We start from the raw sequence: 26,042 nt of genomic DNA on the forward strand, positions 1-26,042 counted from the left end.
GAAGTATTATCAGCAATCTAGAGATGTTTCACTGTGTAGGGAAGGATGTATGTAGGTTATACACAAATGCTATGCCATTTTACATCAGGGACTTGAGCATCCTCGGAGTTTGTTATTGGGGGTCCAGGGGCTGGAACCAATTCCCCACAGATACTGAGGATGACTGTAATGAGGAATGTCTTCTTTTTCTTTCCTAATAAACTGCATATGTCACTTATGGAGGTGGCAGGGGTGTGCCATGCTGGTTGAAGACACGGTGGTGGAGTGAGGGGCTGCTTCAAATCCTCTCTGCCACTTAGCAGATGTGTCATCTGGGACTGTTTACTTAACCCTTTTGTGCCTCCAGTTTTATCATATGTAACAGAAGGATAATGATAGACTCTACCCCACTGCGATGTTGTAGGGATAACTGATATAGTGTCCTCTCCAGGGGCCTGCCTACTCCCCTCTCATGGGTGGTTTTGTGGCAGCTGAGGCAGGGTCGTCCACTGCTACTGCAAGCCAACACTTTTAACGTCCATGTGCTGTTGATCATCCACGCCAGGAGATGCAACCATAAATGTTCTCAGGAGCCAGGCTGGTGAACTAAGTGCGTAGAGAACTCTGGGTAGAAGAAAATGGTGGCTGGGACGGGGGGAGTGTGGTGACCTAGAGCATGTACGCACCACCTAAATGTATTCCTTTCAAAACTTTGAAAACAGCCAATGGTCAAATGAAGCTCTACGGGCATAATCTGCTAGGAGCTGGAAATTCCTTTTGCCTGACTATGTCATTCACAACTTTTGCTTTGCCCCCCTTCACCTCCTGCCTTCAGAATCTGCTTCTATCTTCCTCAAATTATTGAAGAGAATTATTGAAGGCACCTCCCTTCCTGTACACAAGACCACTGGCAGTGACGATAGTGGCAGAACACAGCTTAGTCTTTGCACTTAGAGCTCACCCTTCATGTCCCTCAGTGCTCACACCTCTGGTGCCTGTTCTTGTGTGCCACTGTGCTCCCTTTGCCAGGTTGAGGTGGCACTGCTCTGTGTGTCCTGTGGTCCTGTAGCAACAGCCTATTGTCTAGAAGGACCTTCTCTTACTTGGCTTGCTCAGGGGTGCCTCTGTTGCTAGGCAATGGCAGACAAGGTGAAAGGGACTGTGGAATCTCAGATTGTCTGACCTGAAAACCCCCACTCAGTGCTCAGAATCCTGGCTTCTATGGTGTCTCCCACTGTGCACTGTTAACCAGCCACTGCCTCTGGGAGCTTGAAGATTTTACTGTCTAGTCTTTATCCTTGTATTTTTATTTCACTTGCTCTTATGGATAGTCTATGAAGTTAATTCCTCTGAGGTCTGCTCACTCAGCAGAATGCCTGCACAAGATAGATGCTTAGGAAACATGTTCTGATCAATTGATTCTGTCTTCCCTTCATTATCAAGAATTTGCTACTGTTCACATGCACATGGCATTATTTGGGGCATGACCCAAAGCTGTTCACACCCATTTCTTGGTCTCACTCAATGTTCAATAGGAATATAAAGAATTAGCAGAGGGCGTAGGAACCACCATAGACCATGGGCAGGGCAGCGTGAGGGCAGGCATTGTTTGTGTTCAGAGCAGGTACAAAGACAGAAACATGGAGGAGAGGTAGCAAGGAAGAGAAATGCAAGCTCAGTTCACATGTGATTAGACAGTTTCCATTTTTAGCCTTCTGGGTTAAATTTGCATAATTATTTTAAAAAGAAAAATTAATTAATTATGACTGTAGCTTTTAACCAAACTGTGCATTTAAAGTAATCACTCTGGGTAATTTAAATAAAATCTTTTCTGTAAACAGTTTATGCACATTAGAATGAAAAAACTGTTGGTTTATTCAATTAAAAGGACATTATTGTTTGGATTCTCTCTCTCTCTCTCTCTCTCTCTCTCTCTCTCTCTCTTTTTTTCCAATTCAAAATAGAGGGCAGCCACATTGAGACAGATGGGAATTAATTGACTTGTCTCAAAAGTGACCAGATTTTGCTTTTTGTTTTTAATTTTAAAGAAGATAGATTCCAAAAGCCTTTTCAAAAACCAAACCACTATTTCAGAATACTGAAAAGAAATTCTACCCTTTACTCTGACAGGCAGTGGGTACAGAAATAAATTTGTTCCCTGGCAAACATGGGGGACTTCCTCACCAGCCCAGCACAAGTCAAGGAAGGTGGTTCTAAACAAAGCTCTCCAATACTGTGATCTTTAAAAATACCAGTTTGTACAAAAATACCAAACATTGTACATGCTTGGTGCTTTTCTAGGTGACACCATTCACTGTGGTTAAAGAGGCTCTTTCAATGAAGCCTACCATGATTTCAGGATGTTATTGTCCTTTACTCACTGGTTAGTTCCCTGAATGTCTATGGTCCCATTATACACTCTGGGAGGGGTGACACCTGGACTGTTTGCTCAGAGCATGGCACGTATTCAGCTCTGTTCTTAAGGTGTACAGGTACCGAGTGCCGAAGTCCATGTTGGACCCTCCCATGTGTTGGGGTGAAGTGCCTGGGAGCCATAGATCTGCTTCCATCCCAGAAGCAAGACCCAAAACTGATGTGAGCAGTACTGGCAGCATTTGGGGATAATGGGTTGTGTGCTGGGTGGATTGGTACAGACCAGGCCTATTCCTGTCACAAACTTGCTTTTCTGGACCTCTAAAATAAGGTGGTTGAACTGAATAGCTATCTTTTTTTTTCTTCCTAATTAGCAAAGCTATTTTATTCAAATAAAATCATATGTAGGGCCTCCCTGGTGGCGCAAGTGGTTGGGAGTCCGCCTGCCGATGCAGGGGATACGGGTTCGTGCCCCGGTCTGGGAGGATCCCATATGCCGCGGAGCGGCTGGGCCCGTGAGCCATGGCCGCTGAGCCTGCGCATCCGGAGCCTGCGCGTCCGGAGCCTGTGCTCCGCGACGGGGGAGGCCGCAACAGTGAGAGGCCCGCATACCGAAAAAAAAAAAAAAAAAAAAAAAATCATATGTAAAATAAGAGCAGCTTGATTAAGTTGGGGTCAGGGCCTCTGGTTCACAGAATTTGGGGGTTCCACAAAGCAGAGTTCATGAACCACTGGTATAGATAGTTGATAATATGTTGTCTTAGTGAATCAGGTCTCTTTGGCTATGACAGAAATGCAGCTCAGTCAGACTTGTGTGATTAAGGAGAAACTGAAATGTCAAAGTGTAGATCTCTTCAGGCATGGCTGGATCTACATGCCCAAATGCAGTCAGGAATCTGCCTCTTGCCATCTCTTGGCTCTGCTTTCCTCTGTATATCTTTATTCTCAGGTGAGACTCTCCTCCCCTTGTGGTGTCATGACTGCCATCAGCAGCTCTAGGTTTACACCCTACTAGTGGAGCCCCTTGCCCCCAGAAGAAAGAAATCTCTTTCCCTATGGTTTTAGCTAAGACCCTGGTGCTGACTCTCATGGCTTCAGCCATGTGTTATCTCTTTCTGAACCAATGGCAGTGGTCAATAGGATGGAGAGTTCTGATTCACCATGCATGAGTCACATGTCTACCCTTGGATTTGGAGGAGGGTGGAGTCAGCCCCAGTCTTACGACAAGACCTGAGTATAGGGGACGGATTTTGTCTCACAGGCAAATAAAGTGCTATTACCAAAAGAAGGGACAAATTCTGTTCAGGCAAAAAGCTGTTCTGTCCATCTCCCTTCCAGATCTAACGACCTATGAATCTAAGCAAATCCTACTACTTTTCTTCTGCATCTGTGAAGATTGTGTTCAGGTCTGGTGATAGGACTTATACCTCCACAGAGAATAAACTGGTGTTATATAAAGGGAAAAAGGACTGGTGAAAGTCTGGGGGAAACAGAGGACAAGATGACAACAGCAAATAGAAAGTGCCAACCCATCTCAACCATCCTGAGTTCAGTCATCTTTCTAGGAGGGAAATGAATCAATTATTTTTGTCCTGTTATCGTAAATACTTGTTGGTTCAACCCCTGATATCTCCTGTGCTGCACCAAAGGGGGAGCCAAGACTCTAATAGGTCTCAGTCCTTTACTTCCTGTGCTCTTTGCAGCTGTTTGACTAGAGTCTTTTTAAGCTCATGTTTCAAGCAACTCTTGTATAAATGCCCAGAATTCATGGCTGATTGAGCTACTTGAGCTTTGTAAATGTAGACATTGGGTATATATCTTTGCTAAAGGTTTAATAGTGAGATGGTTTTGGCTGTGTAACCCATGCATACCAAACCGTGACCTCAAGTGTCTTCCTGAGAGAAGCAGAGTTAACCGGGGCCAGATCATTATTTTGGTGATGAAGGGGCCAAAGCCTCTTACAGCCCTGAGCCTAGAACCCTGGTGAATGAGGTGATATCACACTTGGGACTTCTGTCTAGATCAGCGTGTGCAGTGACTTTGCAGAGAAAGATGGGTTGATATCCCAGCTCTGCCACTGCCACCCACCCTAATCTGTTTGTCACTCTCATGAGGTAGTTTTCTCCTTTGTAAAACAGGGATCATGATATTTACCATCTGTTACTATTGTTGCTTACTGAACACCCCCAAACATAGTGATGTGAAACAGTAATTTTCATACGCTCACAAATGCTGTGGCAGGAATCTGGACAGGAAATATCAAAGCTGGTTTACCTCTACTCCAGGACATCTAGTGTCCTAGCTGTAAAGAGTCAAATTCAAGTGACTCAATGGCTGGGGTATGAATCACCTGGAGGCATCTTTATTCACCTGTCAGGTTCTTAGTACTGGCTGTTGACTAGGACGTCAGGTGAGCTATTGGCAGGATACCTACACTGGCAGCATCTACATTATCTTTCCATGTGGTCTCTATGCATAGGGTGGTTTGAGCTTCTTCACAGCATGGTGGCCGGGTTTCCAGAGCAAGGCAGAACTGCATGACATGTTTATAATCTGTCCCTGGAAGTCACATGGTGCCATTTTCCCCATACTCTCTAGATTGAGGCAATCACAAAGGTTTTCCTAGTTTCAAAGTGAGGGGACATAGACTCCGACTCTTCATAGGAAGAATGTCAACATCGCATTGTAGACTCTGACTCTTCATAGGAAGAATGTCAACATTGCATTGTAAATAGAGCATGGCATGGGAGATATTGTTATGCCCACTTTGGAAAATATTCCATATGTGGCACATTGTACTGATTGATATCAATTACAAGAATATCATAATAACTTAGCATTGTTGTGATAAACACATTTTGGTCATAATTTATTATATATATTGCTGGATTTAGCTTGCTAACATTTTATTAAAGATCTTTGTTTTTATGTTCACCAGGGATATCAGTCTGTAGTTTTTCTTCTTGTAATTTAAGTTATGATAATGTCCATCTAAAATAATGAGTTCAGAAGAATTTCCTTCTTTATCTTCTGAAAAAGTTGGTGTAAGATTGCTGTATTTTCCATGAATATTGTTAGACTTCACTAATGAAATCATTTGGGCCTGGAGATTTTTTGGTGGTGGCGGGGGGAGTTTTTAATTCCAAATTAGTTTTCTTTATAGAGGTAGGGCTTTAAAGATTTTTATATTTCTATATGAATTTTGCTCATTTGTCTTTTTAGGAATTTGTCCACTTAATCTAAGTTGTTGAATTTATTGGCATAAATATGTTCATAATATTCTCTTATCCTTTTAATATATTTAGGATCCTTGGTGATAGCTCCTCTTTCATTCCTGATATTGGCAATTTGTTATCAATCTAGCTATGTGTTTTAAAATTTTTTTGATATATTCAAAGAACTAGCCTTTGCTTTCTACCAATTTTACTCTTCTGTCTGTTTTTGGTTGCATTGCTTTTTGCTCTTGTTTTTTAGTTTTTAAACTTTCCTCTCATTATATTGTATTTAATTTGGTCTTTTTTTCTAGCTCCTTTCTAGGTGAAGCTTTGACCATTCAACTGTTCTCCTTTTCTACTATAAGCTTTTAAAGCTGTATGTTTCTTTCTAAGGACTACTTTAGCCACATGTCACAACTTTTGATATGTTGTTTTCATTTTAATTCAGTTCAGAATATTTTCTAATGCCACTTGTGATTTAGGGATCTAGTGACTTCTGGGTTATAGTAGTGTGTTATTTTCAAATAACTCCAGATTTTACTAGGTACATTATCGTTATAAATTCTAATTCTAATTTAATTATTGTTATGAATTCTCTTGTGTTCAGAGAATATAATTTCAATAATTTTGTTTCTTGACACTTGTTTTATAGCCCAGCACATGGACTTTCTTGGTGAATATTTCATATATACTTGAAAAGAATGTGTGTTCTGCCGTTATTGTGCATATTGTTCAGGAACAATCAGTTGGATGAAATTGGTTGAAATAGTGTTGGTCAAGTGTTCTATATATTTACTTATTTTCTGTACACCTAGAAAGCAGCTACTTTATGAATTACTGAGAAAGGAGTATTGAAATCACCAATGAAAATTCTAAATTTATGTTTAATTTTTTGATTCTGCTAATTTTTGTGTTACATATTTTGAAGCTTTAATATTAGGAATATACACAATGTCTTCTCAATGAATTGACCATTTTGTTATTGTGAAATATTTTTGTTTATCTCCCATATTTCTTGTTCTGAAGTCTATTTTGTTTGATATTAATATAGCTACCCCAACTTTCTTATGATTATTGTTTTGTGGTATGTATTTTCTATTCTTTTACCTTTAACATGCATATCTTTTTATTGAAAGTGTACTTTTTGTACACAAATTATAGTTGGGTTTTTTTCCCTTTTTATCCAGCCTGACCATCTCTACTTTTTAATTGGTGCATTTAATCATTTACATTTAACGTAATTATCTGTATTTTTTGGTTTAAATATACCATATTTTTGTAAATATCTATCTACTCTGTTGTTTTATTTTTCTTCTTTATTTAACTCTACCATATTGTTATAAACAAATATACTATATTTATGTATACTATGCTATACATTCTTATATTTTTCTTCTTTTTTGGGTCTCCTTTTGAATGAATTTAGTGTTTCAAATGCCATTTTATCTCTACTATTGGCCTATTAGCTATACCTCTTAGTTGTGTTTTTTTTTTTTTTTTTTTTTTTTTGCGGTATGCGGGCCTCTCACTGTTGTGGCCTCCCCCGTTGCGGAGCACAGGCTCCGGACGCGCAGGCTCCGGACGCGCAGGCTCAGCGGCCATGGCTCACGGGCCCAGCCGCTCCACGGCATATGGGATCCTCCCAGACCGGGGCACGAACCCGTATCCCCTGCATCGGCAGGCGGACTCTCAACCACTTGCGCCACCAGGGAGGCCCAGTTGTGTTTTTTAAGTGGTTGCTCTAGTGTAACAATTTCCATCTTCAACGTCTCAGAGTCTAACTTCCCTATAATGGAAGCAACTTACAACAGTATACTGCCATGCACCCCTTCCATTCTGTGTGCTATTATTAGCATACTGTTTACTCCCACATATATTATAAACCCCACACAATACATTATTTTTATTTTGCTTAAATTAAAAAGTGAGGAAAAAAAATCTCATATTTACCCACATATTTTTCATTTCTGATGCTACTTATTTTTTGTATAGATTCAGACTTCCATCTAGAATCATTTTACTTCACCTGAACTTCCTTTAATCTTTTCTAAAGTGCAACTCTGCTGGCAATTAATTCTCTTAAAATTTTTTTGTTGTTACTTGAAAACATTTTATTTCACTGTCTTTTGGAGAGGTATTTTCACTGGATAAAGAATTCTAAGTTTACCTTTTTTTTTTCTTACAGTACTTTGAAGCAGCTGTTCCATTATCATCTGGCTTCTATTGTTTCTGATGAGAAGTCAGTGATAAATCTTACCTTTGATGCCCTTTACCTATGTGCTTTTATTTTGTTGGTTGCTTTTATGATTTTGTTGTTATAACTGCAATTTTATTATAATGTGCTCTGGTATTTTCTGTGTATATGTGTGTGTTTATCTTGCTTCAGGTTCATTGAGCTTTCTTGGGTTGGTGTGTTTATAAATTTTATCAAATTTGAGATATTTAGCCATTTTTAATGGTTCTTGGCATTGTTTTTAGTTTTATTTCTCCCTTCATAATGTTTAAGTTTCCTTTAGATTCTTGATTATATTTGTAGTAGCTAATTTAAAGTTTATATTTTCCAATTATATGATTTCTGAGAATATTTCCTTTCTTTATAAATCATTTTCTTCTGGGTATGATTGATTGTTTTTCCTCTTATAAGTCACATTTTCTTTGGTTTCTATATTAGTAAATTTTTATTAGGCATTAAGCATAATGACACATGATAGTGGGCATTATGTTGTTGAGTGTCTGGATTCTGTTGTCTTCCTTTAAGGAGTGTTGAGTTATGTCCTGACAGTTAATTTACTTATGTATCAGCTTAGCCCTTTAAACACTTGTTTTAAAACTTTGGTTGGCAGGTATGATGTACCTTTCACTCTAGGTCTAGTTTAGTTCTAATGCTAGGCACAGTCTTTCTGGGATTCCTACTGAATGTCCCAGGTGTTTAACAAGGTGTTCTATTCTGACTGGTTGGAACTTGTAAATACCCAGCCTTGTTTCAGGCCCAATAGATTTTTTTAGCTTACAACTTCATTGTAGTCCCCCTCTCCTACCCCCTGTAATTGTGATTTTCTCAGCCTCATGGAGTCTTCCCCTAGCTCATTTTAGTATTAAATCAAAGACCTAAGAGGCCCTCTCTGTAGATTTCTGGGGCTCTTTCTCTGTATAGCTTTCTCTCTCCAGTGCTCTACCTTGCAAATTCCAGCCACCTCAGCATCTATAAACTTTGATTCATTCCTTGTCAATTCAGTGCAACTTCCAGGTTCTACTTGGCATTACCTTCCCTGCTCTGGGGTCTCATAAATGCCTCCAGGTAGAGTATTAGAGTGATCATGAGTCTCACTTTATTGTTTTACCTTCTTTCAGGAAGCAAAGTCAGTGCTGATTATTGACCAACATCAAAGGACATTTGTTTCTTTTTTGTACTATATCCAGTTATCTAGTTGTTTGTGTCAGGGGGGATAATGCAGTACTAGTTATTCCATTGTGACCACAGTAGAAATAGAAATAAAAGATGACATGAATATTAGTTTGTTGTATCTTCAAGATTATTTACTTAAATTGTTCTATTTGTTTATTCATATTCAAGATTTAAAACATGTTAGCTTTAGATTAGTTTTACCAAAAGGTAATACATATCTTGTAAACGTTAAAAGGCAATGACAATTTATTGGATATGACATTGAGATAATTTTTATTTAAATATGATACTATACTAAGTCAATTTAATTGTGAGATAGCCCTTTTTTATGCTTCTCTTTTAATTTCTTGATCATCTTACCTAACTCATGTATTCAGTATGAATGGCAGAATTTTATAGTTCAGCTTTTGGCATTTGGATTCCTCTAGTGGTTGTTTTGGTTTTTTAAAAAATAAATTTATTTAATTAATTAGTTTATTTATTTTGGCTACGTTGGGTCTTCATTGCTGCATGTGGTCTTTCTCTAGTTGCAGCGAGCAGGGACTACTCTTCATTGCGGTGCGCAGGCTTCTCATTGCGGTGGATTCTCTTTGTTGCAGAGCACAGGCTCTAGGCACGTGGGCTTCAGTAGTTGTGGTACGTGGGCTCAGTAGTTGTGGCTCGTGGGCTCTAGAGCACAGGCTCAGTAGTTGTGGCACATGGGCTTCGTTGCTCCGTGGCACGTGGGATCTTCCCAGACCAGGGCTCAAACCCGTATCCCCTGCATTGGCAGGCAGATTCTTAACCACTGCGCCACCGGGGAAGGCCCCCCTCTGGTTTTTCAAGGTGAACTTTAGAAGCACATTGGCCTCTTTGAGACTTGAACTGAAGTGGCACTGATAGCACTTGACTTTCTTAACTAAGACAAAAAAACAAACAAACTGTACAACTGTCATTCTGTAAGGTGACAAGAAGAAAAGGCCCTAGGAAGTACACATGGACTTCAATATTATAGGAACATGTGTTTGGCAAAATGTGGAAAAACATGTGTTTGTCAAAGAAAACCCAAACGTGTTTGGCAAAAAAGTCTGGGGTTTGGCAAAAAAAGATAGCCAAATCCCAGGTTTTGGGGGGTGGGGAGCAAGTGTATTAGGAGAGATTAGCAGTCCCAGCATATTAATAGATCTCTTTTCTAGACATGAGAAAAATAAGCTTGAAGTAGTATGGTGCTCAGTGTGTCAGCAGGCTTGAGTGGAGCACAAAGCTCTCTTCTATCCTATTGGCAAGCAGACTGTTTCATTTTTATTTTTACTTCATATTCCCTTAATTATGCACTAATAGATTATTCTAAGTTTTTAGAGAAAGACTAATTGGATTATTTGACTTATTAATCCTATTGGGTCAAAAAACAGCATTTGGGGTCAGACTCAGTTTTCCTGTCCTTAGAATGTAAATGATTGTATTTGGCCCCTACAGTTGTCTTGAGAATTTTTCATGAGGACACATTCAGAGCCCTTAGCTTCTGGCCTGGTTTAGCATGAGCACTTGGCATGTGCAAGCTCTCATCATTAGTAAATAGGATCCAGTCTTGACTTGAGAAGTGCTTAGATGCAAAAAGAGAACCAATATCATTCAACACATGGCTTTGGCCATTCTTTCTCTGTTCAGGTGAAAAATATATGCACTGATGGGCCAAGGTGAAAACAATATGTAAGAGAAGGAAATTTTCATGGATTTTTCGTAGAAATGAACTTCTCCTAGACTAGAATCACAGAGCTGGGGGTTTCCTGAAGGATCCCCTAATTGAGAATGTCATCAGAGATCATCTGTCACCCACAGCTCATACCTTTACCCTTGACTGTCTATTTAATTTGTCCACTTCTGTGAGATACAGGCTTGATGGAAGAAAGAACTGTATAGTCTCTTGGTGTTACTTAACAGCTTATTAAGCTTTTCATAGGTGACAGGAAATGGACAGACCAAGATGAACCTTTGAGATAGAGATAGAAATAAAGATAGTAATAAATCTGTCAATGAAATGTGTAACTTACCAGATTGGCCACTAAAAATATAGCATTGACATGGCCCATCCTTTGTGAGTATGCAGACCACTCATTTACCTTTATTTCTGGCTCCATCGATTTCTTTTTTTATGTCAAACAAACAGTGTCTATGTACTCTTTCCACTGCAGACATGGAGGGTGACTGCACATCATTCATTTTGCAATTAATAAAGGATGTGTGTTGAGGGGAAGTTGTCTTTCTTGGGGGCCCAATATTTCTAGTTAAGTTGCCATACACATTTCTTTGTGGTTCACCAGTTTGGCAGATCCCTGCAAATTCTCTTGAAGACATCTGTTGAGTGAAGTGACAGTTTCATTGCAGACTCTTGAGTTTTCATTAATTTTCCTCTGAGGGTTTTTTGTTTTGTTTTGTTTTGTTTTTTGTCTCCTTCTGTGGGGAGGGTAGGAACACATTCATATATTTTGGAGGCTCTCAAGTTCTTAGGCTAACCATTTCCCCTGGTAAGACCTTTCTCGGAGGGCCATTCTGGTCATTTCTGACCCTTCTGGTTCTCTGAGTCTATGACCTGCCAAATGGCTCCCTGCTTTTAGATATCACAGCCCATGTCTCTCCCAGGTGGCTGCAGATCCAAGTGGTGGGAGGCTGAAACAAAGTATCAGGACCTTCCTCTGTTGAGCCTGTTGGTACTTCTCTTCCTACATCCCTTTCCTCCCCCATCCTTCTCAGTATAGTGTCTCCTTATATGGCCCTGAGTTGGCTCCAAGTTCATCTCAGAGGAATTACATGACATGCATAAATTATGAAACATTTTTGCAAATTAAGTTTTAATTAAAACCAGCAGCTTAGAGTATCCAACTGGAAGCAGTCACAATGTTGAAAAGTGACACTGGTAGGGTGGGAGTTCAGGAGAAGGTCTGAGTGGGTTTGCATCCTGTTCAGATATTTCCAAAATGAATCCTGCAGAAAAGAGCTTCCTTCCCTATCAGATCCTCCTTAATCTACACTGATCCCTGGCCTGCCATGTGGAACAATGTGGTTTCCAAGCGGAAATACATACACATCATGGTGGTGGTTTTATCTGAGCTTTGCCAAATTTCTTTTTGATTCTACCAACTCCATGTTCTCACAGGGAACCATCAGGACCTTGGGCTCTCCCACATTTCCAGAACTCCAGATAATTTTTCAGCAAGATGACCACCCAAAATAAGGCTGAAGAATGACAATTTTAATTGGAAATGTATTTTTCTGATACAGTGCAGAGTTCATGCCTGATGAGAAATGACTTCTTGTTGTGAGAATTTTCAGAACTTTATAATGAGCAAATATGTCTGGGGCTTTCCCCCAGCCGATAGTCCTCAGCTATATGTAATGTGAGAATTGTTCTGGTCTGCCCATTAATAATCCACATTTTCCATGTCCCCCAAAAATGTCTGCCATCAAGTGAATAATTTATGCGGGCTTGCCTTTCATCTAGGCAGGGCTCTATTGCTGCAAAAAAAAGACACTGGATTTTTTCATTCAGAGTTCAGTTTGAAAAACCTGACCCTTAGTTATCAGTCTACATCTTTTCTACTAAATAACCTGAGGATGCTAGTCTGCAGTGGCCCGGACAGTGTTCTCTGGAGACCTGAAACAGAGCGAGCCCTTTCCCTTTAGGCATTTTGAAGTTTAATATTTTCTCTGCTTTAAACTCATTTGGAACATGGAAAAGACTCATCCATATAATCTGTATTTTTAAATTCCTGGGAGATTTTTTAAGATGATAATACTTAGTGTTGGTTTGGAGTGTTGAAACTGACATTGGAAAGAGAGACTCCTGGTCAGAGTGTAAATCAGGACAGCTTTCCTTGAGAATACTTGGACTGAAATAGACAATGCCCTTTGATCAATTATTCAACTTCTTGAAAAGTTGATAGTGTATGCAAAAATTTCACTACAAGGATGTTTACTACAGTGTCATCCATTTAGTGACAAGGTGAATACAGCCTAGATAGCTAATAATAAGGAATTCAGTAAGTAATATTTTTATATTCAAATAATTGAATAATTGGCATTAACTGAAATCAGCAATGGATGTTAGCATTATCAGTGGCTTTAAATTTCTTCTTTTGCTTATCTTTGATATCTAATTTTCTATAAGAAACATGCATTGCTTGTGTGATTTTTTTTTAAAAAGAAACATTTTAAACAACATGTGTATTACAAAGATGGGTCTTTCTGTCTATATTTTTCTTGACTTTAAATATGCTGTTGGAAAAAGAAGTTAAAGTTCCATTTGTATCCCAAACTAGATGTTGAGAAATCACTATTAAATTATATATGGTTAGGCAAGATAATACCCAAACCAATAAAAGTAAGACAATTTGGAATACATACATACCATTCTTTTCATGATCTTTCCGACAAGGTTTGAAAAACTTACAGGATATGAAGGGAAAATTGGAATGGGTACTTAAATTACTTCAAAGTAGAAAAGTCAGTTATATTTATCTTCTTTTATTGACCCTGTTTTTGTTCTTGTCTTCCACTCTGCAGGGTTATCTATCTCTACCTCTACTCCTACTCTTTCCTCCTCATCCTTCTTCACCACCGCCATGACAAGGGACTAGGTAAAGCCACGGGACTAGGGATTGTAGAGGGAGCAGCCTGGCGTCCACATTTAAGGAACTAGAGAAAGAATATGGGACAGTGGGAGTAAACTGACACTCATGATAAAGCCCAGGGAGGAGGAGATTTTAAGAAGGAAAATGACACAGAGAGATACCCATTTATCTCCTGACTTACCTAATATTCTCAGAGAGGCCAAAATAGCTTCTGTTTTTTGGAGAAATATGATGCCGTGTGTGTTTGTAAGGAAATTTCACACACACCCTTGGAAATATTTTGAGGAAATTACTGCTGAGTATTTTTGAAGCTGAGCAAATGGTACAGAAATATTTTGATAAGTTTTTTTTTTTTTTTTTTTTTTTTTTTTTGCGGTACGCGGGCCTATTACCGTTGTGGCCTCTCCCGTTGCAGAGCACAGGCTCCGGACGCGAAGGCTCAGCAGCCATGGCACATTGGCCCAGCTGCTCCATGGCATGTGGGATCCTCCCAGATGGGGGCACGAACCCGTGTCCCCTGCATCGGCAGGCGGACTCTCAACCCCTGTGCCACCAGGGAAGCCCTGATAAGACTCTTGATCTGTATGAGTAAAATGTAGCTCTGAGTAGCCATGGTCTGTACTTAGAGATGGCCAGCTACAAGTATCTGTGGAAATAATGAGAAAAACTCGGTTCACTCAGGATGTCCCCATGCCTCGTACTGAGCTGGAAGCCTCTAGAAGCTAAGTCTCATGGATGGACATGGGCTCCAGTGACACCACTGGTGCTGAGTTCTGTCTGTCTCACTGCCCTGCTTTCCATGGTGCTGGCTTCACTCTAAGGTCCCATTTGATGATCTGTCCCCGGCAGCACGTCCTCTCAGACTCTAGTGGAGAGAGGAAAGGTAAGCGGAGAGAAAGGAGGATGGGGGATTGATATTTGGTTACTTCTGTAAAAGTCCTGAGTAGACTAGGTGAGGTCACATGTCCACCCTGAGCCAATTGTTGGGGCCAGTGATGAATTGATTGGCTGAGGTCTGGGCACTGCCCACATCATGGGGCTTGGAGTAGAGCCTTACCCTACTACAGGGGTCCCCAACCCCTGTGTCGCAGACTGATACGAGTCTGCAGCCTGTTAGGAACCAGGCCAAGTAGCAGGAGGTGAGCGGTGGGTGAGCAAGTGAAGCTTCATCTGCCGCTCCCCCTCCCTTGCATTACCGCCTGAGCCATCCCTGCCCCCCCATCGCTCACATTACCGCCTGAACCATACCCCCCACCGCCCCCATCCATGGAAAAATTGTCTTCCACATAACCGGTCCCTGGTGCCAAAAAGGTTGGTGACCGCTGCCCTACTACTAGGGCCACTACTAGGAAAGAAGGGAGTTGATGGTGAGAGCAAAGAAACACATGTCCACTGTAAAGAGTAAGCACGCTATTCAGGCCTTATCACTTCTTCACATAACCCACTGTGAAGAAGTGATGGCCCATTGAGAATGTTTGTGATCTTAGGTCTGTGGGTTTATCTGTGGACCATGAGGCCCTTGCTTATAGTATACTTCTCACACAACACCAGGTTGGGGCACCCGTGAAAACTCTAGAGGTTACAAGGTCATGGGGTAAAAACAGCAGCCATTATGGGCCAGTGGCTTTCACAGGGGCTTAACATGTATTTATCTCATTTAATCCTTACATTAATTCCATGAAATAGTATTATTACTATAATATTACAGATGAGAAATCCAGAGCTCAGAGATGATATATTGTTGCCTAAGTCCTTACAGCTCATAAGAGATAGAGGTGGGATTGGACACCTGGTCTACTAAACTCCAAGGCACTCCTTCCTCCCTCTCTTTCTCCCTCCCTCCCTCCCTTCCTTCCTTCCTTTCTCTTTCCTTGTTCCCTCCCTCTCTTCCTCCAACAAATACTCCTTCGTGAATTCTTACCAAGGGCCAGGTACAGTACAGGTCTAGTTCCTGGTGATACAGCAATGAATAAATTGTTCATTCATGTGGCCCCTAGATGGATCTTGAGTTCTTATGTGGAGAAGTAGTAAAAAAAAATAAACAAGAAGATTACAGAATGCAATAAATGTTAAGACAGGAATAAACAAGATGATGTCATAGAAAGATACTTGGGGTTGAGATAGGAACTGCTGTCAGAGGAGGTGCCTTCAGAGCTGACATCTGACATATGGGTAGGAATCAGTGAGGCAGGGGTTGTGGGGGGTGTCAGGGAATTGACATGGTGGGAGAGCATCAGCCAGTCAGAAGAAATAGCCACATGAAGGCTTTGAGGCAAGTGAGGCTTGGACAACAGGGCCAGCAAAGCACCAGGCTTATACTTTTAGATTGTTCTGGATGCAGTATAGAGGAAGGACCAGGGGGAGGAGTGAAACTGAGGAGATGGATGAGCAGCAGTGGTGGCTTGGTGTGGGGTAGCAGAAGTGGATGGATGTGGACAGAACCTCCACCACTGGATCCTAGCTCATCAGAGGCCTTCTCCTCCTGGTGTAGGTTTTGGAGTTTGAACCAATGAACAAAACGTCCTCTGATACATATAGGAGTAGGAATCTTTATCCACATGACTTAATGAAGAAGAATGGAAGATTATAAATGTAAACACGCACAGGAAAAAAGAAGAAGAAAAAAAAAAAACGAACACAGGGAACCTTTGCAGCAAACAGGGATTTATCACTCATTCATAAGGCCCAAGGCAAAGGGCCAGTTTTACAAATGGAATAAACATATGTAGACCCGGCTTTCTTGGTTTTGTTTTGTTTTATACAGTTGGCAGGAAAATACTTTATGTCCCATTTGGTCTTTACATATTTCATAGTGAATGTGTTGTTTTGATCAATAGATTTTTAATTGAGTTTTATTTTTGAAAAAGAGTCCACTCAACTCCAGAAGTTCGTTGAGCTGGAGTGATGGATGTCCCCTCACTTGCCCCTGTGGCTCTCTGTGGGACTCTGAGATAGAAATGAAGTAAATGAGGAAAGTTAAAACAAAAACATTCCCTTCCCTTTGGTGCAGAAAATGTCCTGCTTTTTGAAACACCTTTACTTACCATCAGGGACTCAAAGCACACTCGGATCTCTTCCGCCTCCCCTGTGGCTCCTCACAGCTCTTTTCCCTGGCCCACCTTAGCACACAGGCCTCTAACTGGTGCCCCACAATTACCCCATGATTCAGTCCCTGTACTCACTCCCTGGGTGACCTTGTCTGCGTGCTTACGGTGACCAAGTTGCCTACCCTACACCTCTGCCTGCAAGTCTAGGGGACATGCTCAAATTGTCCGTTTTAGACAAAACTGAACTCTGTGGGGTTTTTTTTTTTTCCTCAAAAATGCTTCTCCCGGACTTCCCTGGTGGCGCAGTGGTTGAGAGTCCGCCTGCCGATGCAGGGGACACGGGTTCGTGCCCTGGTCTGGGAAGATCCCACATGCCGCGGAGCGGCCGGGCCCGTGAGCCATGGCCGCTGAGCCTGCGCGCCCGGAGCCTGTGCTCCGCAACGGGAGAGGCCACAACAGTGAGATGCCCGCGTATCGCAAAAAAAAAAAAAAAAAAAAAATGCTTCTCCCATAGTCTTCTTCTCAGTAAACAGAGGCTCCATTTTTGCATTTACCTGGGCCAAAAGCCTTAGACACAGACTTGATGTGTGTCCTTCTCTCATATTATCTATCATCCAGTCCATCATCTCTTCTCTCAAGTAGATCTAGGGTCAGACCACTGCCTGCCACCTCCACTACCAGCACTATATCTTTCATCTCTTATTCAGTTTATTCAGTAGTCTTCTAACTGGTCTCCCTTCTCAAACACTATCTTTGCTGCTCTCTGGGTATGTGACCTTGTAGTTTCATGGAAAATTGAGGTAATAATAGAACTTACCTAATAAAGTTTCTGTGAGTTTTCAATAAATTAATATAGATAAGGCACTTAGAATGGTGGATAGTATGTCATAGCTATTATAACTGCTCGTCATTACTGCTGTCGTCAACATTGCAGCATGTGGTTTCTATCCAAGACAACCTCATAGTCCAGAATGACTGCTAAAGCACCAGCCATCACATCTACCTTCCTGGCAGCAGGATGGAAGGAGTCCTTTCAAGGGTACTATCTGGAAAAACCACATCCATGGATATCTCATTGACCACAACTGAATAACTTAGCCACACCAAATTCTAATAGGGTAATTTAGCTGAGCCTGGCTAAAAGGTGGGTTTCTGTTACCAAAAAGGGGCAGAATGGCAGTTACTGCAACTAGCAGTAACTATGCTATGAATAGGCAATAGGTGATATTATGAGGGCATGCAATGAGGACATTTGATATGAGAGGTCAGACAGGACTTTGTTAAGACAGTGACAACTGACCAGTGAGGTGGACAAGGGGGGAGGGTAGGAGGGAGCATTCCAAGATGAGGGAAGAACAAGTTTGTCTGTGACAGGAGAAGACATGGTAACTATTTGTGCTACATCATACATCATACACTACAGGCTGAGAAGTGTGGTAGGCTAGATTCTCCATCCAGACTCTTCTGTAAGGGGTGGTGGTGCCAGTATTTCTCATTCCCCCTTCCTCATATGGGGGACTCGTGGATGGAATAGCCTGAGAGGCCCCCAAAACCTTGGATTGGTGCTAGCGCCCTTGGTCTGCATGAGAAGCAGCACCTTGAGCCTGACAGTTAAAGCAGAGGTGAGGGCTGCAGAGAGACTTGACTCTGACTTGACTTTCAGCTCCAGCATTTCCTGACTGGGTGACCTTGGCGAGGTTCTTAGCCATTTTAAATAGACTCTATTTCCTCATCCATAAACTGAGGTTGATACTAATATATAACCCAGAGGTCTGCTCTGAGGACCAAAATTGCTCAAGATGGTAAAGCACTTAATCAAGTTCCTGGTCTGTTGAGAGCAGTCACTCAAGAGTGGCTGCTTCTGTTACTACTGTGCCCTTCATCTCTGTCACTCTCTTGGATGACATATTCTCAGTCTTTCCAGGTTTGAATGTGAAATGTCCCATGAATGTATTCTACACCGTTGGTATTTTCCCTAGGAATGTACAAGCCCATCACATACTACAATTTCTTTCTTTCTTTATCCTTCCTTTTAAAAAGTGACTAGAGGATATGAATAGTTGGATATGGAGTCATACAATCAGGGGGCATTTGGCCTGAAGGAATCTGAAGCTGCCTGGGCAGACCCTGATGTAGTAAGTAAGGAAACAGACCCATAGAGGTGGAGCCCAGTTGACAATGCCTGATGGGGTGGCTTTGAAGAAGAAGAGGTCTTTGAGGAAGAGAAGTTGCCTTGCCTCAGGCTGAGTGATGATGGGAAGTTCCCAGGCTGGTTTTATGCACATCCATGGGTCAGTGAGACAATCTGCACATCTGCAGAAGTCTGTACCAAGCATATTGAAATCTGAGTTTCATATCCATCCTTCTGGCAGAGATATTACTTTTTCTCTTGAAAGCCATTATCTTGGGTTATCAACATGGTCTTTGTATTTGGGGGGGTGTAGACTGCAGTCAGTTACCCCAGTTGTCTCTCCCTAGCATCCACCCTAGGTGTACCCTAGTAATAAGTTACCTTCTTTAACCAGGTGAGCACCATATCACAGTCACAAATAGAGAACTTAATAGAGACTTTCATACAGAGCAGGTACCCTCATGTCCTCATGGAGCTTGTGACCTAGCAGGGGAGAGACATTAAACTAACTTACATACAAATTATAGATGTGCTCAGAACTATAAAGAAAAAGTACAGAGACCTTTAGAGATCATCGTGTCCAGAAATATGTTTTGCCACTCCTTATTCTGAGCCCACAGCAGACATTACTAATTGGTTATAATATTCTTTACAACAAAACTCAGATATAACTTCAGAATCCTTCTCAACACAACCCTATAGAAATCTATTACCAATCAGTTAGACTTGGCTCTTGAGGCTAACCTTTCTTGCCATACAAGGACTGGCCCATTCCCAGCCCTCCCTCCCTCATCTGTTTTTAAGGATAAGCACTCTGGCTAAAGGCTGGACGGCACGTGCCTCAAGACTCTAGCCAGAGGCCAGGGTGGATCTAATGTCCAGCTGATCTGACTCCCAGTTCAGGACTCTACACACTGTGAATATTCGGTGACCGTGTGTCATCAGAAGAGCCTACTCCTGAGCAGCAGAGTCTGTGGCTGCCAGTGAGCCCATCTTAATTTGTCATGTTCTATTCTGAGGCTCCTTCTCTGAGGTGCAACCTGTATAGGGCATTGCAAGCTGTAATTTATGTTATTTAAAAGCTCTGGTAGGAAAGTTGCTCTTTGTTCTCATGAGTTATTTCTTGAGGAAAATATATGTTTTGTGGAGAACTTGAGGGCAGTCTTAAACTGAAGACATTACCACAAAGGCCTGGTCTCTCATTTTCCTTCCCAGGATTTCTTCTCATGTGCTTAAATGGGTGAGTCAAAAAGAGGTGTTTCCTGCTCCACCAAGATAAAACTGAGAGAGAAAGAGAGAGACAGAGAGACAGAGAGAGCAGTTCTCGTTTTTAAGAGGCCTGTCAAGTCCCACAATTTGTGCAGGACTTAACTTTGGTATTTATTTTAATTCATCAAACAATTGTAATTCTCATGGCTCCCCAATGCATTTCATATGACACAAGCTGTGATTCAACACAAATGCTTTCCTAAGGAAACATACATTTATCATTCTATTAATGTTCACATCTCCAAGGTTTCTTTTCCGTTGTGTGAAAAGATGTTTAATATTTAAGAGACGCTTCTTTAAGTGATGCTTCATTTTAGGCTCAATTTCTCACCTCTTGATACATTTCTGCACTCTTGAGAAGTGCTACAGAAACATGTGAGCTTCCTTTTTAATAGTGGCAGCTTTAAGTAGGAGCAAAGAATCAGAAAAACATGCTTGCATTCCTGTCTTCTTAAATTGGGAGACCTTTCGGCATAAAAGAGCTTGGAAATGTATTGTTGGGAGGTTGGGGTCTGCCCTTTGTGGACATTCTCTGTACCATTCTGGAGAAGTCTCTGAGATCCAAGACACTTTATTGGTTTGTGTTTATCCCTTCTACCCTTTGTTGGGCTCCATCCACAGGGCAGGGCCTTACGATGGGTTCAAGAAAGCCCTGGTCTTCGTGTCTGTGAAGAGAGAGCATTGTTCACAGGGAGAAAAGAATGGAAAAGGCAGAAGATTCAAATGAAGACCATAGTATATCTCGTTTAGTTAATTTGCATCTTCTGGCACTTGCAGGGTTATAAACTCTAGAGAGACAGAGAGAGTTTGTCATCACAATTCCCAACTGTTTGTGGCCTTTATTAACGTGTGAGTTGAACTGAATTTGTACATTTTAAAGTCAGGAAACCCCACTCTCTAATTTATTATCTATGGAACATCATGTAATTACATAACCTCTAAATGCCATTTTATTTCTCATCTATAAAATGGGGATAATAAGAGTACCTAGTATTGGGTTGTTGTGATTTAGTGGGGTGATGCAAATAAAGGGCTTAACAAAGTGCCTAGTGACAAGGTCACGCTCAATAAATGTTAGTCTCTATGAAAAGTAAGTCTTGAAAATGATGTAATTCTTAGATTTGGTATTTAATATATGGATAATGTTATTTCCATTCCAGATTAGAAAATGCTTTTTGAAACACTGCACGCTGTAATGGCAGTCACAAACACCATGACATTAAACCGCAGCCTAATAGACTCAATGTAGAAAAATAGATAAATATATCTCATAAATATTCAATCTTTTTCCACATACCTATAATTTCAATTCCTTGCCTGTGCCATTGGGAAAGCTATTATATCTTATTTTATGGATTGACTGACTGCCTTTCTGTTGTTCTTAGAATATCAGCCTTACTTCAAATGCATAAATCCTTGTTCATGCTTCCTTAGCCACCAATAAAGGGAACAGTTACTGTGCTACAAAGCAAGAAAAATTGACTTTAAAAACAACATTCTTCTAATGGTCTTAGCTTTATGTACAGTACAGTTTCTCAACTTCGGCACAGTTGACAGATGGGCAGGATAATTCTTGGTAGTGGGGGCTGTCCTGTGCATTGTAAGATGTTTAGCAGCTTCCCTGGCCTCCACCTGCTAGAGGCCAATAGCTTTTGCTCCTTCCACTGCCCCCAGTTTTGGCAGCCCCACATGTCTCCAGACAGTCCTCCGCAGTGGGGAACTGTTGGCATACAGGAAGAAGGAACTCGGCCTTCATAGTGTGTGCTTTGGGCCACTGGACAGAAGAACCTCAGGTCCAGCTTTGCAGGTCCAGAACTACCCAAAACACACACTGTCAAACTCACAAATTATCTGCTGGCTCTACAGATTCAGCAGATTCAGATAGCAGGTGGAATAATCAGCACCATAACTTTTTTTTTTTAAGATTTATTTATTATTTATTTATTTATTTTTGGCTGTGTTGTTTCTTAGTTGTGGCACACGGGATCTTCGTTTAGGCATGTGGGGTCTTTTGTTGCTGTGCACAGGCTCTTCGTTGTGGTGCACGGGCTTTTCATTAGTTGTGGTGTTTGGGTTTTCTCTTCTCTAGTTGTGGTGTGCAGGCTCCAGGGCACGTGGGCTCTGTAGCTGTGGTGCACAGATTCCAGAGCACATGGGCTCTGTAGTTTGCAGCACGCGGGCTCTAGGTGAGGTGCGCAAGCTCAGTAGTTGTGTAGCACAGGCTTAGTTGCCCCTTGGCATGTGGAGTCTTAGTTCCCTGACCAGGGATCAAACCCGAGTTCCTTGCATTGTAAAGCAGATTCTTTACCACTGGACTACCAGGGAAGTCCCAGCACCATAGCTTTATATGGGGAAGTGACTTGGCTTTAGTTTTTATTTTCCTCTCTTTCTCCCCCTTTTGGTCTTGCCATTTGCCAATGACAGCCAAATGAAGTTTTACACTTAATCTTAACTTCTTATATAATGATTGTTTTTTCTTCTTTTTTCCCCCTTATTTTTCAGCTTCCTCAGGCACAAAAGGTAAACTCTTTTCCATCACATTCCAGTCATCCCCAGAACTCACGAATTGTGCATGCCTCCATGGTCTTGTACATTCGGCACTGTTCATGACCAGTGAAATGGTTTTCCTCTTAGGACTTCAGGAGCCTGAAGTTGGGCAGGAACAGAAAGGCCAACAGACTTAGCTGTCCACTAGCCCCTTGCCAACTTAGTCCCACCAGAGAGCCGTATGGTGGCCAGTGGTTTGGGGATGAATCTGTGCCCAATCATTTTGCTAAGACTTCTCAAATAATAGGTCAAGAGTAAGTTTGGCACATTCCTTCAAACATAGTATTCCAGATCTTCCCTAGGACACTTTCCTAGGGAGACAGGTAATATGAATAATTAATTAAGCCCAGTAACCATGTTTAGATTCTGGGCTCTTAATCCAAATCCCTGAAACTCACCTTGGGTTTCATTAATTTCAAAATCAACAGCTGCTTTGCTTGTCTCAACACCCATACCACCCAGAGAGCATTAAAGCAGAGTTCTTGCCAATGGTCAGACCCTTTCACTGGTCCTCATTATCTGTCTGAGATGATCTGGTGCCACCATCTAGAACGTTCTCTGTCCAGAAAGATTCCATGTGGTTGCAGTGCTGGCTTTGCTGTATCATTCCCGTGGCATGTCACTGCATCCTAAGGACAGTTATGGCAGAAAACATGTCACGTGATGCCTGCTGCATTGTTCTTGTGTATTTTACAAACACAAGCAAGATTTTCAGAAGACAGAGTAATTTCTGGGGCCCAGATGTGAGTTGGTTTCATTTCAAGAGTTGAGGTAGGGCACCACCCTGAAATTGAAGCAGTACCTCCTAAGCTCTCCAAATCAGAGATGATTTGGTTTTTTCTCACTAAGAGAGATATCACAACTGCTCTACAAAAGACAGTCTGTTCAGACCATATGGACAACCAGAGGCCCAGAAATCATTACACAATTACTCAAATATATTTGAGGTATTTAAACAAGGCAAGACATGCTAGTGTGTGACTTGGCTTGTGGTAATGTTTGATTACACTTCAGTGCCATCACCAAAGGACTGAACACTTCATTAAAAGTTAAAGTATTTGAGTAGAGCAACAGCTTCCAGGGTAAATATATGTTCAGAATTCCACATTATCTGGAAGGCTCGGCATCTTTGATAGGTCATGCTTGCTTAATTGCCCACATTTGAAATTTCTTTGCAAAGCGACTTAAACTCAGTGCCTAAAAATGGACTGGCCTCAACTTACTAGTATTTATTCATCAAATTTCCACTGATCCGTAGACAAAAGCATTCACTTGTAAAAGATTCCTCATGAATTTGAGGTGCCATCAGCCATGGAGTTTAAAACAAAGTTCAAAACAAACCAACACAGAATATGGTAAGAACAAATGTTTCTGGGCCATATGATTCTTCAATAGCACTTAGCTCATCACACTCTTTTCTTCTATCATCATATCTTATCTTGACTCACATCACATGCCCTGAAAAGTGAAGCTTATTATTATGATTATTGAAAGTTCAGAAGTGAGGAAGGTGCTCCAGGGGCTTTTCCTGTGTCCCAAAGATATTTGACTGCCCAGCAGATTTGTTCTGCAACCCTAGATGACAAAGAACAACCCTGCCTCCCATCCCTCACTATGGCTACAAATGGTCTTCTGTTATAATAGAGAAAGGTATTTACCTTAAACAAAAACTTAAGAGCCGTGTGTGAAATGATTTCAGAATTCTTTGGATAGTTTCTGGGAAATTCAGCTCTTTGGAGAAGGAGTTTGACTATAAACCTTGGGTATCCAGGCTGGAAGATGAGGAGGGTTGAGGAGAGACACATTGCTGATTGAAGGCATTCTCCCTCAGGACCACTAGTCTCAATTGTTGGTGTATGAGCATCCCTACCCATCATGTTCCTTCCCTTCCCCTCCCCAATGTTACCAAAGGCTTTTGCTAGAAGGTTAAGGTTCTTACAATTATCAGTTCCCCTCAAATATATTGTCTTGCTGCTTGACCAGCAAAAGAAGATGGTGGGTTCCATTCTAGCCTTTATCTGTTTGTGACCATGAGCAAGTCACTTAATGTCTCTAAGTCACTTAACCTCTCGTTATTCAACAAGAACAAGAGACTAACTTTGTAGTTTTGTCATGAGAGTTATTTCTCTTACTTGCACCTACCACAGAGCCTGACATATGCTGGAACTCACAAAATTTAGAGTTCCTATTACCATTTGCTCAGCTTGGCCCCCAGTGCTTTAGAGCAGATGAAGAGTGCAGTCAGACATGATGTGGTGGTCTGGGACCTCCATAGTGTTTTGTGGTCCTGACTCAAGCCTAATGAATAATCAGGAGATGTCAAAAGAGCCTAGGAGGAATGTGATGCTTCTCTTGTTTCATTAAAAACTCTGTGTATCACCTGCCTGTACCTCCTACATGGAGTCAGAAAGAAATGGAGACTAGACTTGAAATCCCAACAAAGCAAAGGCTTTCAGAAACAATTGTTTTGAGAGATTTCTTCCCAAAGCCTTTGACATTACCCATAGATTTCACCCATCCATGGCCATGATTATAATGAGTCCCTTCCAAACCCAAGAGTTTGTTGTTCTGGGGGTAAAAGGGAGGTAGCTCCAGCTGCTCTGTCTTTGGCCAGCTTTTCACATGAGGTCATGAGTGCATACATTGCACCATATGGTGTCTGCATTTGTGCTATGTTTTTGTTGGAATCTCTCTTTGTATCATCTGCAACTGTTTTCTCTATAAATATTTTAAATAGTTATGTCTCTGTAAACATGCTTATTTTAATCTCTTGGCTGATCTACAACTAAAAATGTCCCATTTGGGTATCCCTCTTATGTGTAGCAGTCATTAATGATTGTTGTCTGTAAATTATCATTTTCGTGATGCTAATAATTTGAGGGTTTTCCAAAACTTCTCTTCTAGCCCTTTTGGCTATTTTCTAGAACAATGGTTTGCAAAAAAAAAAAAAAAAGTTTTGTTTTTCCTGTGATTCTTAAGTACCTCTGAGATAATTTCTAGATTCTATAAATTTCAACCCTTATTACAAAATAGGGGTAGTACTAACTGGTTATACACTTGACCAATAAATATTTTCACCAAATACATAGGCAGTGTCCTGAATCTTGGTTAAAAAAAACATGTAGCAATACAGACCTGATGCCTTCAGGCCATCACAAAACTGTTCTTTTTAGTGAAAATTGAACCACTTTCTCCATTGGATTGATTGTTCTTGAGTTCAACAATGAAGAGAGGTCCATATGTAAGAAAGGTTTGCCTTTTTTCCCTTACGTGGTACTTGACTTCTACAAAAATGGCTGGGAGATTCCATTTTATAATAATAACAGAATTACCCAGAGCCTTTGCAAATATATGTTCAGTAGTCACAAAAATAGTCCAGTTTTCATACTACATATTCATCCATGTAGGTTCTGTCTATAGGAACTAAACATCAGTTGTTCACTGTGTGATTAATCACTATAGCATGGA

The 26,042-nt window shown here is 41.1% G+C and overlaps 1 protein-coding gene across 1 annotated transcript in view; it reads left to right on the top strand.

The window, feature by feature from the left end:
* CACNA2D3 (calcium voltage-gated channel auxiliary subunit alpha2delta 3) overlaps nt 1–26,042 on the top strand; it is a 794,881-nt gene that overhangs the window by 541,646 nt on the left and 227,193 nt on the right. The window contains exon 14 of the mRNA XM_060109938.1: nt 22,530–22,547. Within this exon, the coding sequence (XP_059965921.1) occupies nt 22,530–22,547 (18 nt within the window). The remainder of the gene's footprint in view (nt 1–22,529; nt 22,548–26,042) is intronic.

Source organism: Mesoplodon densirostris, chromosome 10 (assembly GCF_025265405.1).
Source record: "Mesoplodon densirostris isolate mMesDen1 chromosome 10, mMesDen1 primary haplotype, whole genome shotgun sequence".
Taxonomy (NCBI): Eukaryota; Metazoa; Chordata; class Mammalia; order Artiodactyla; family Ziphiidae; genus Mesoplodon; species Mesoplodon densirostris.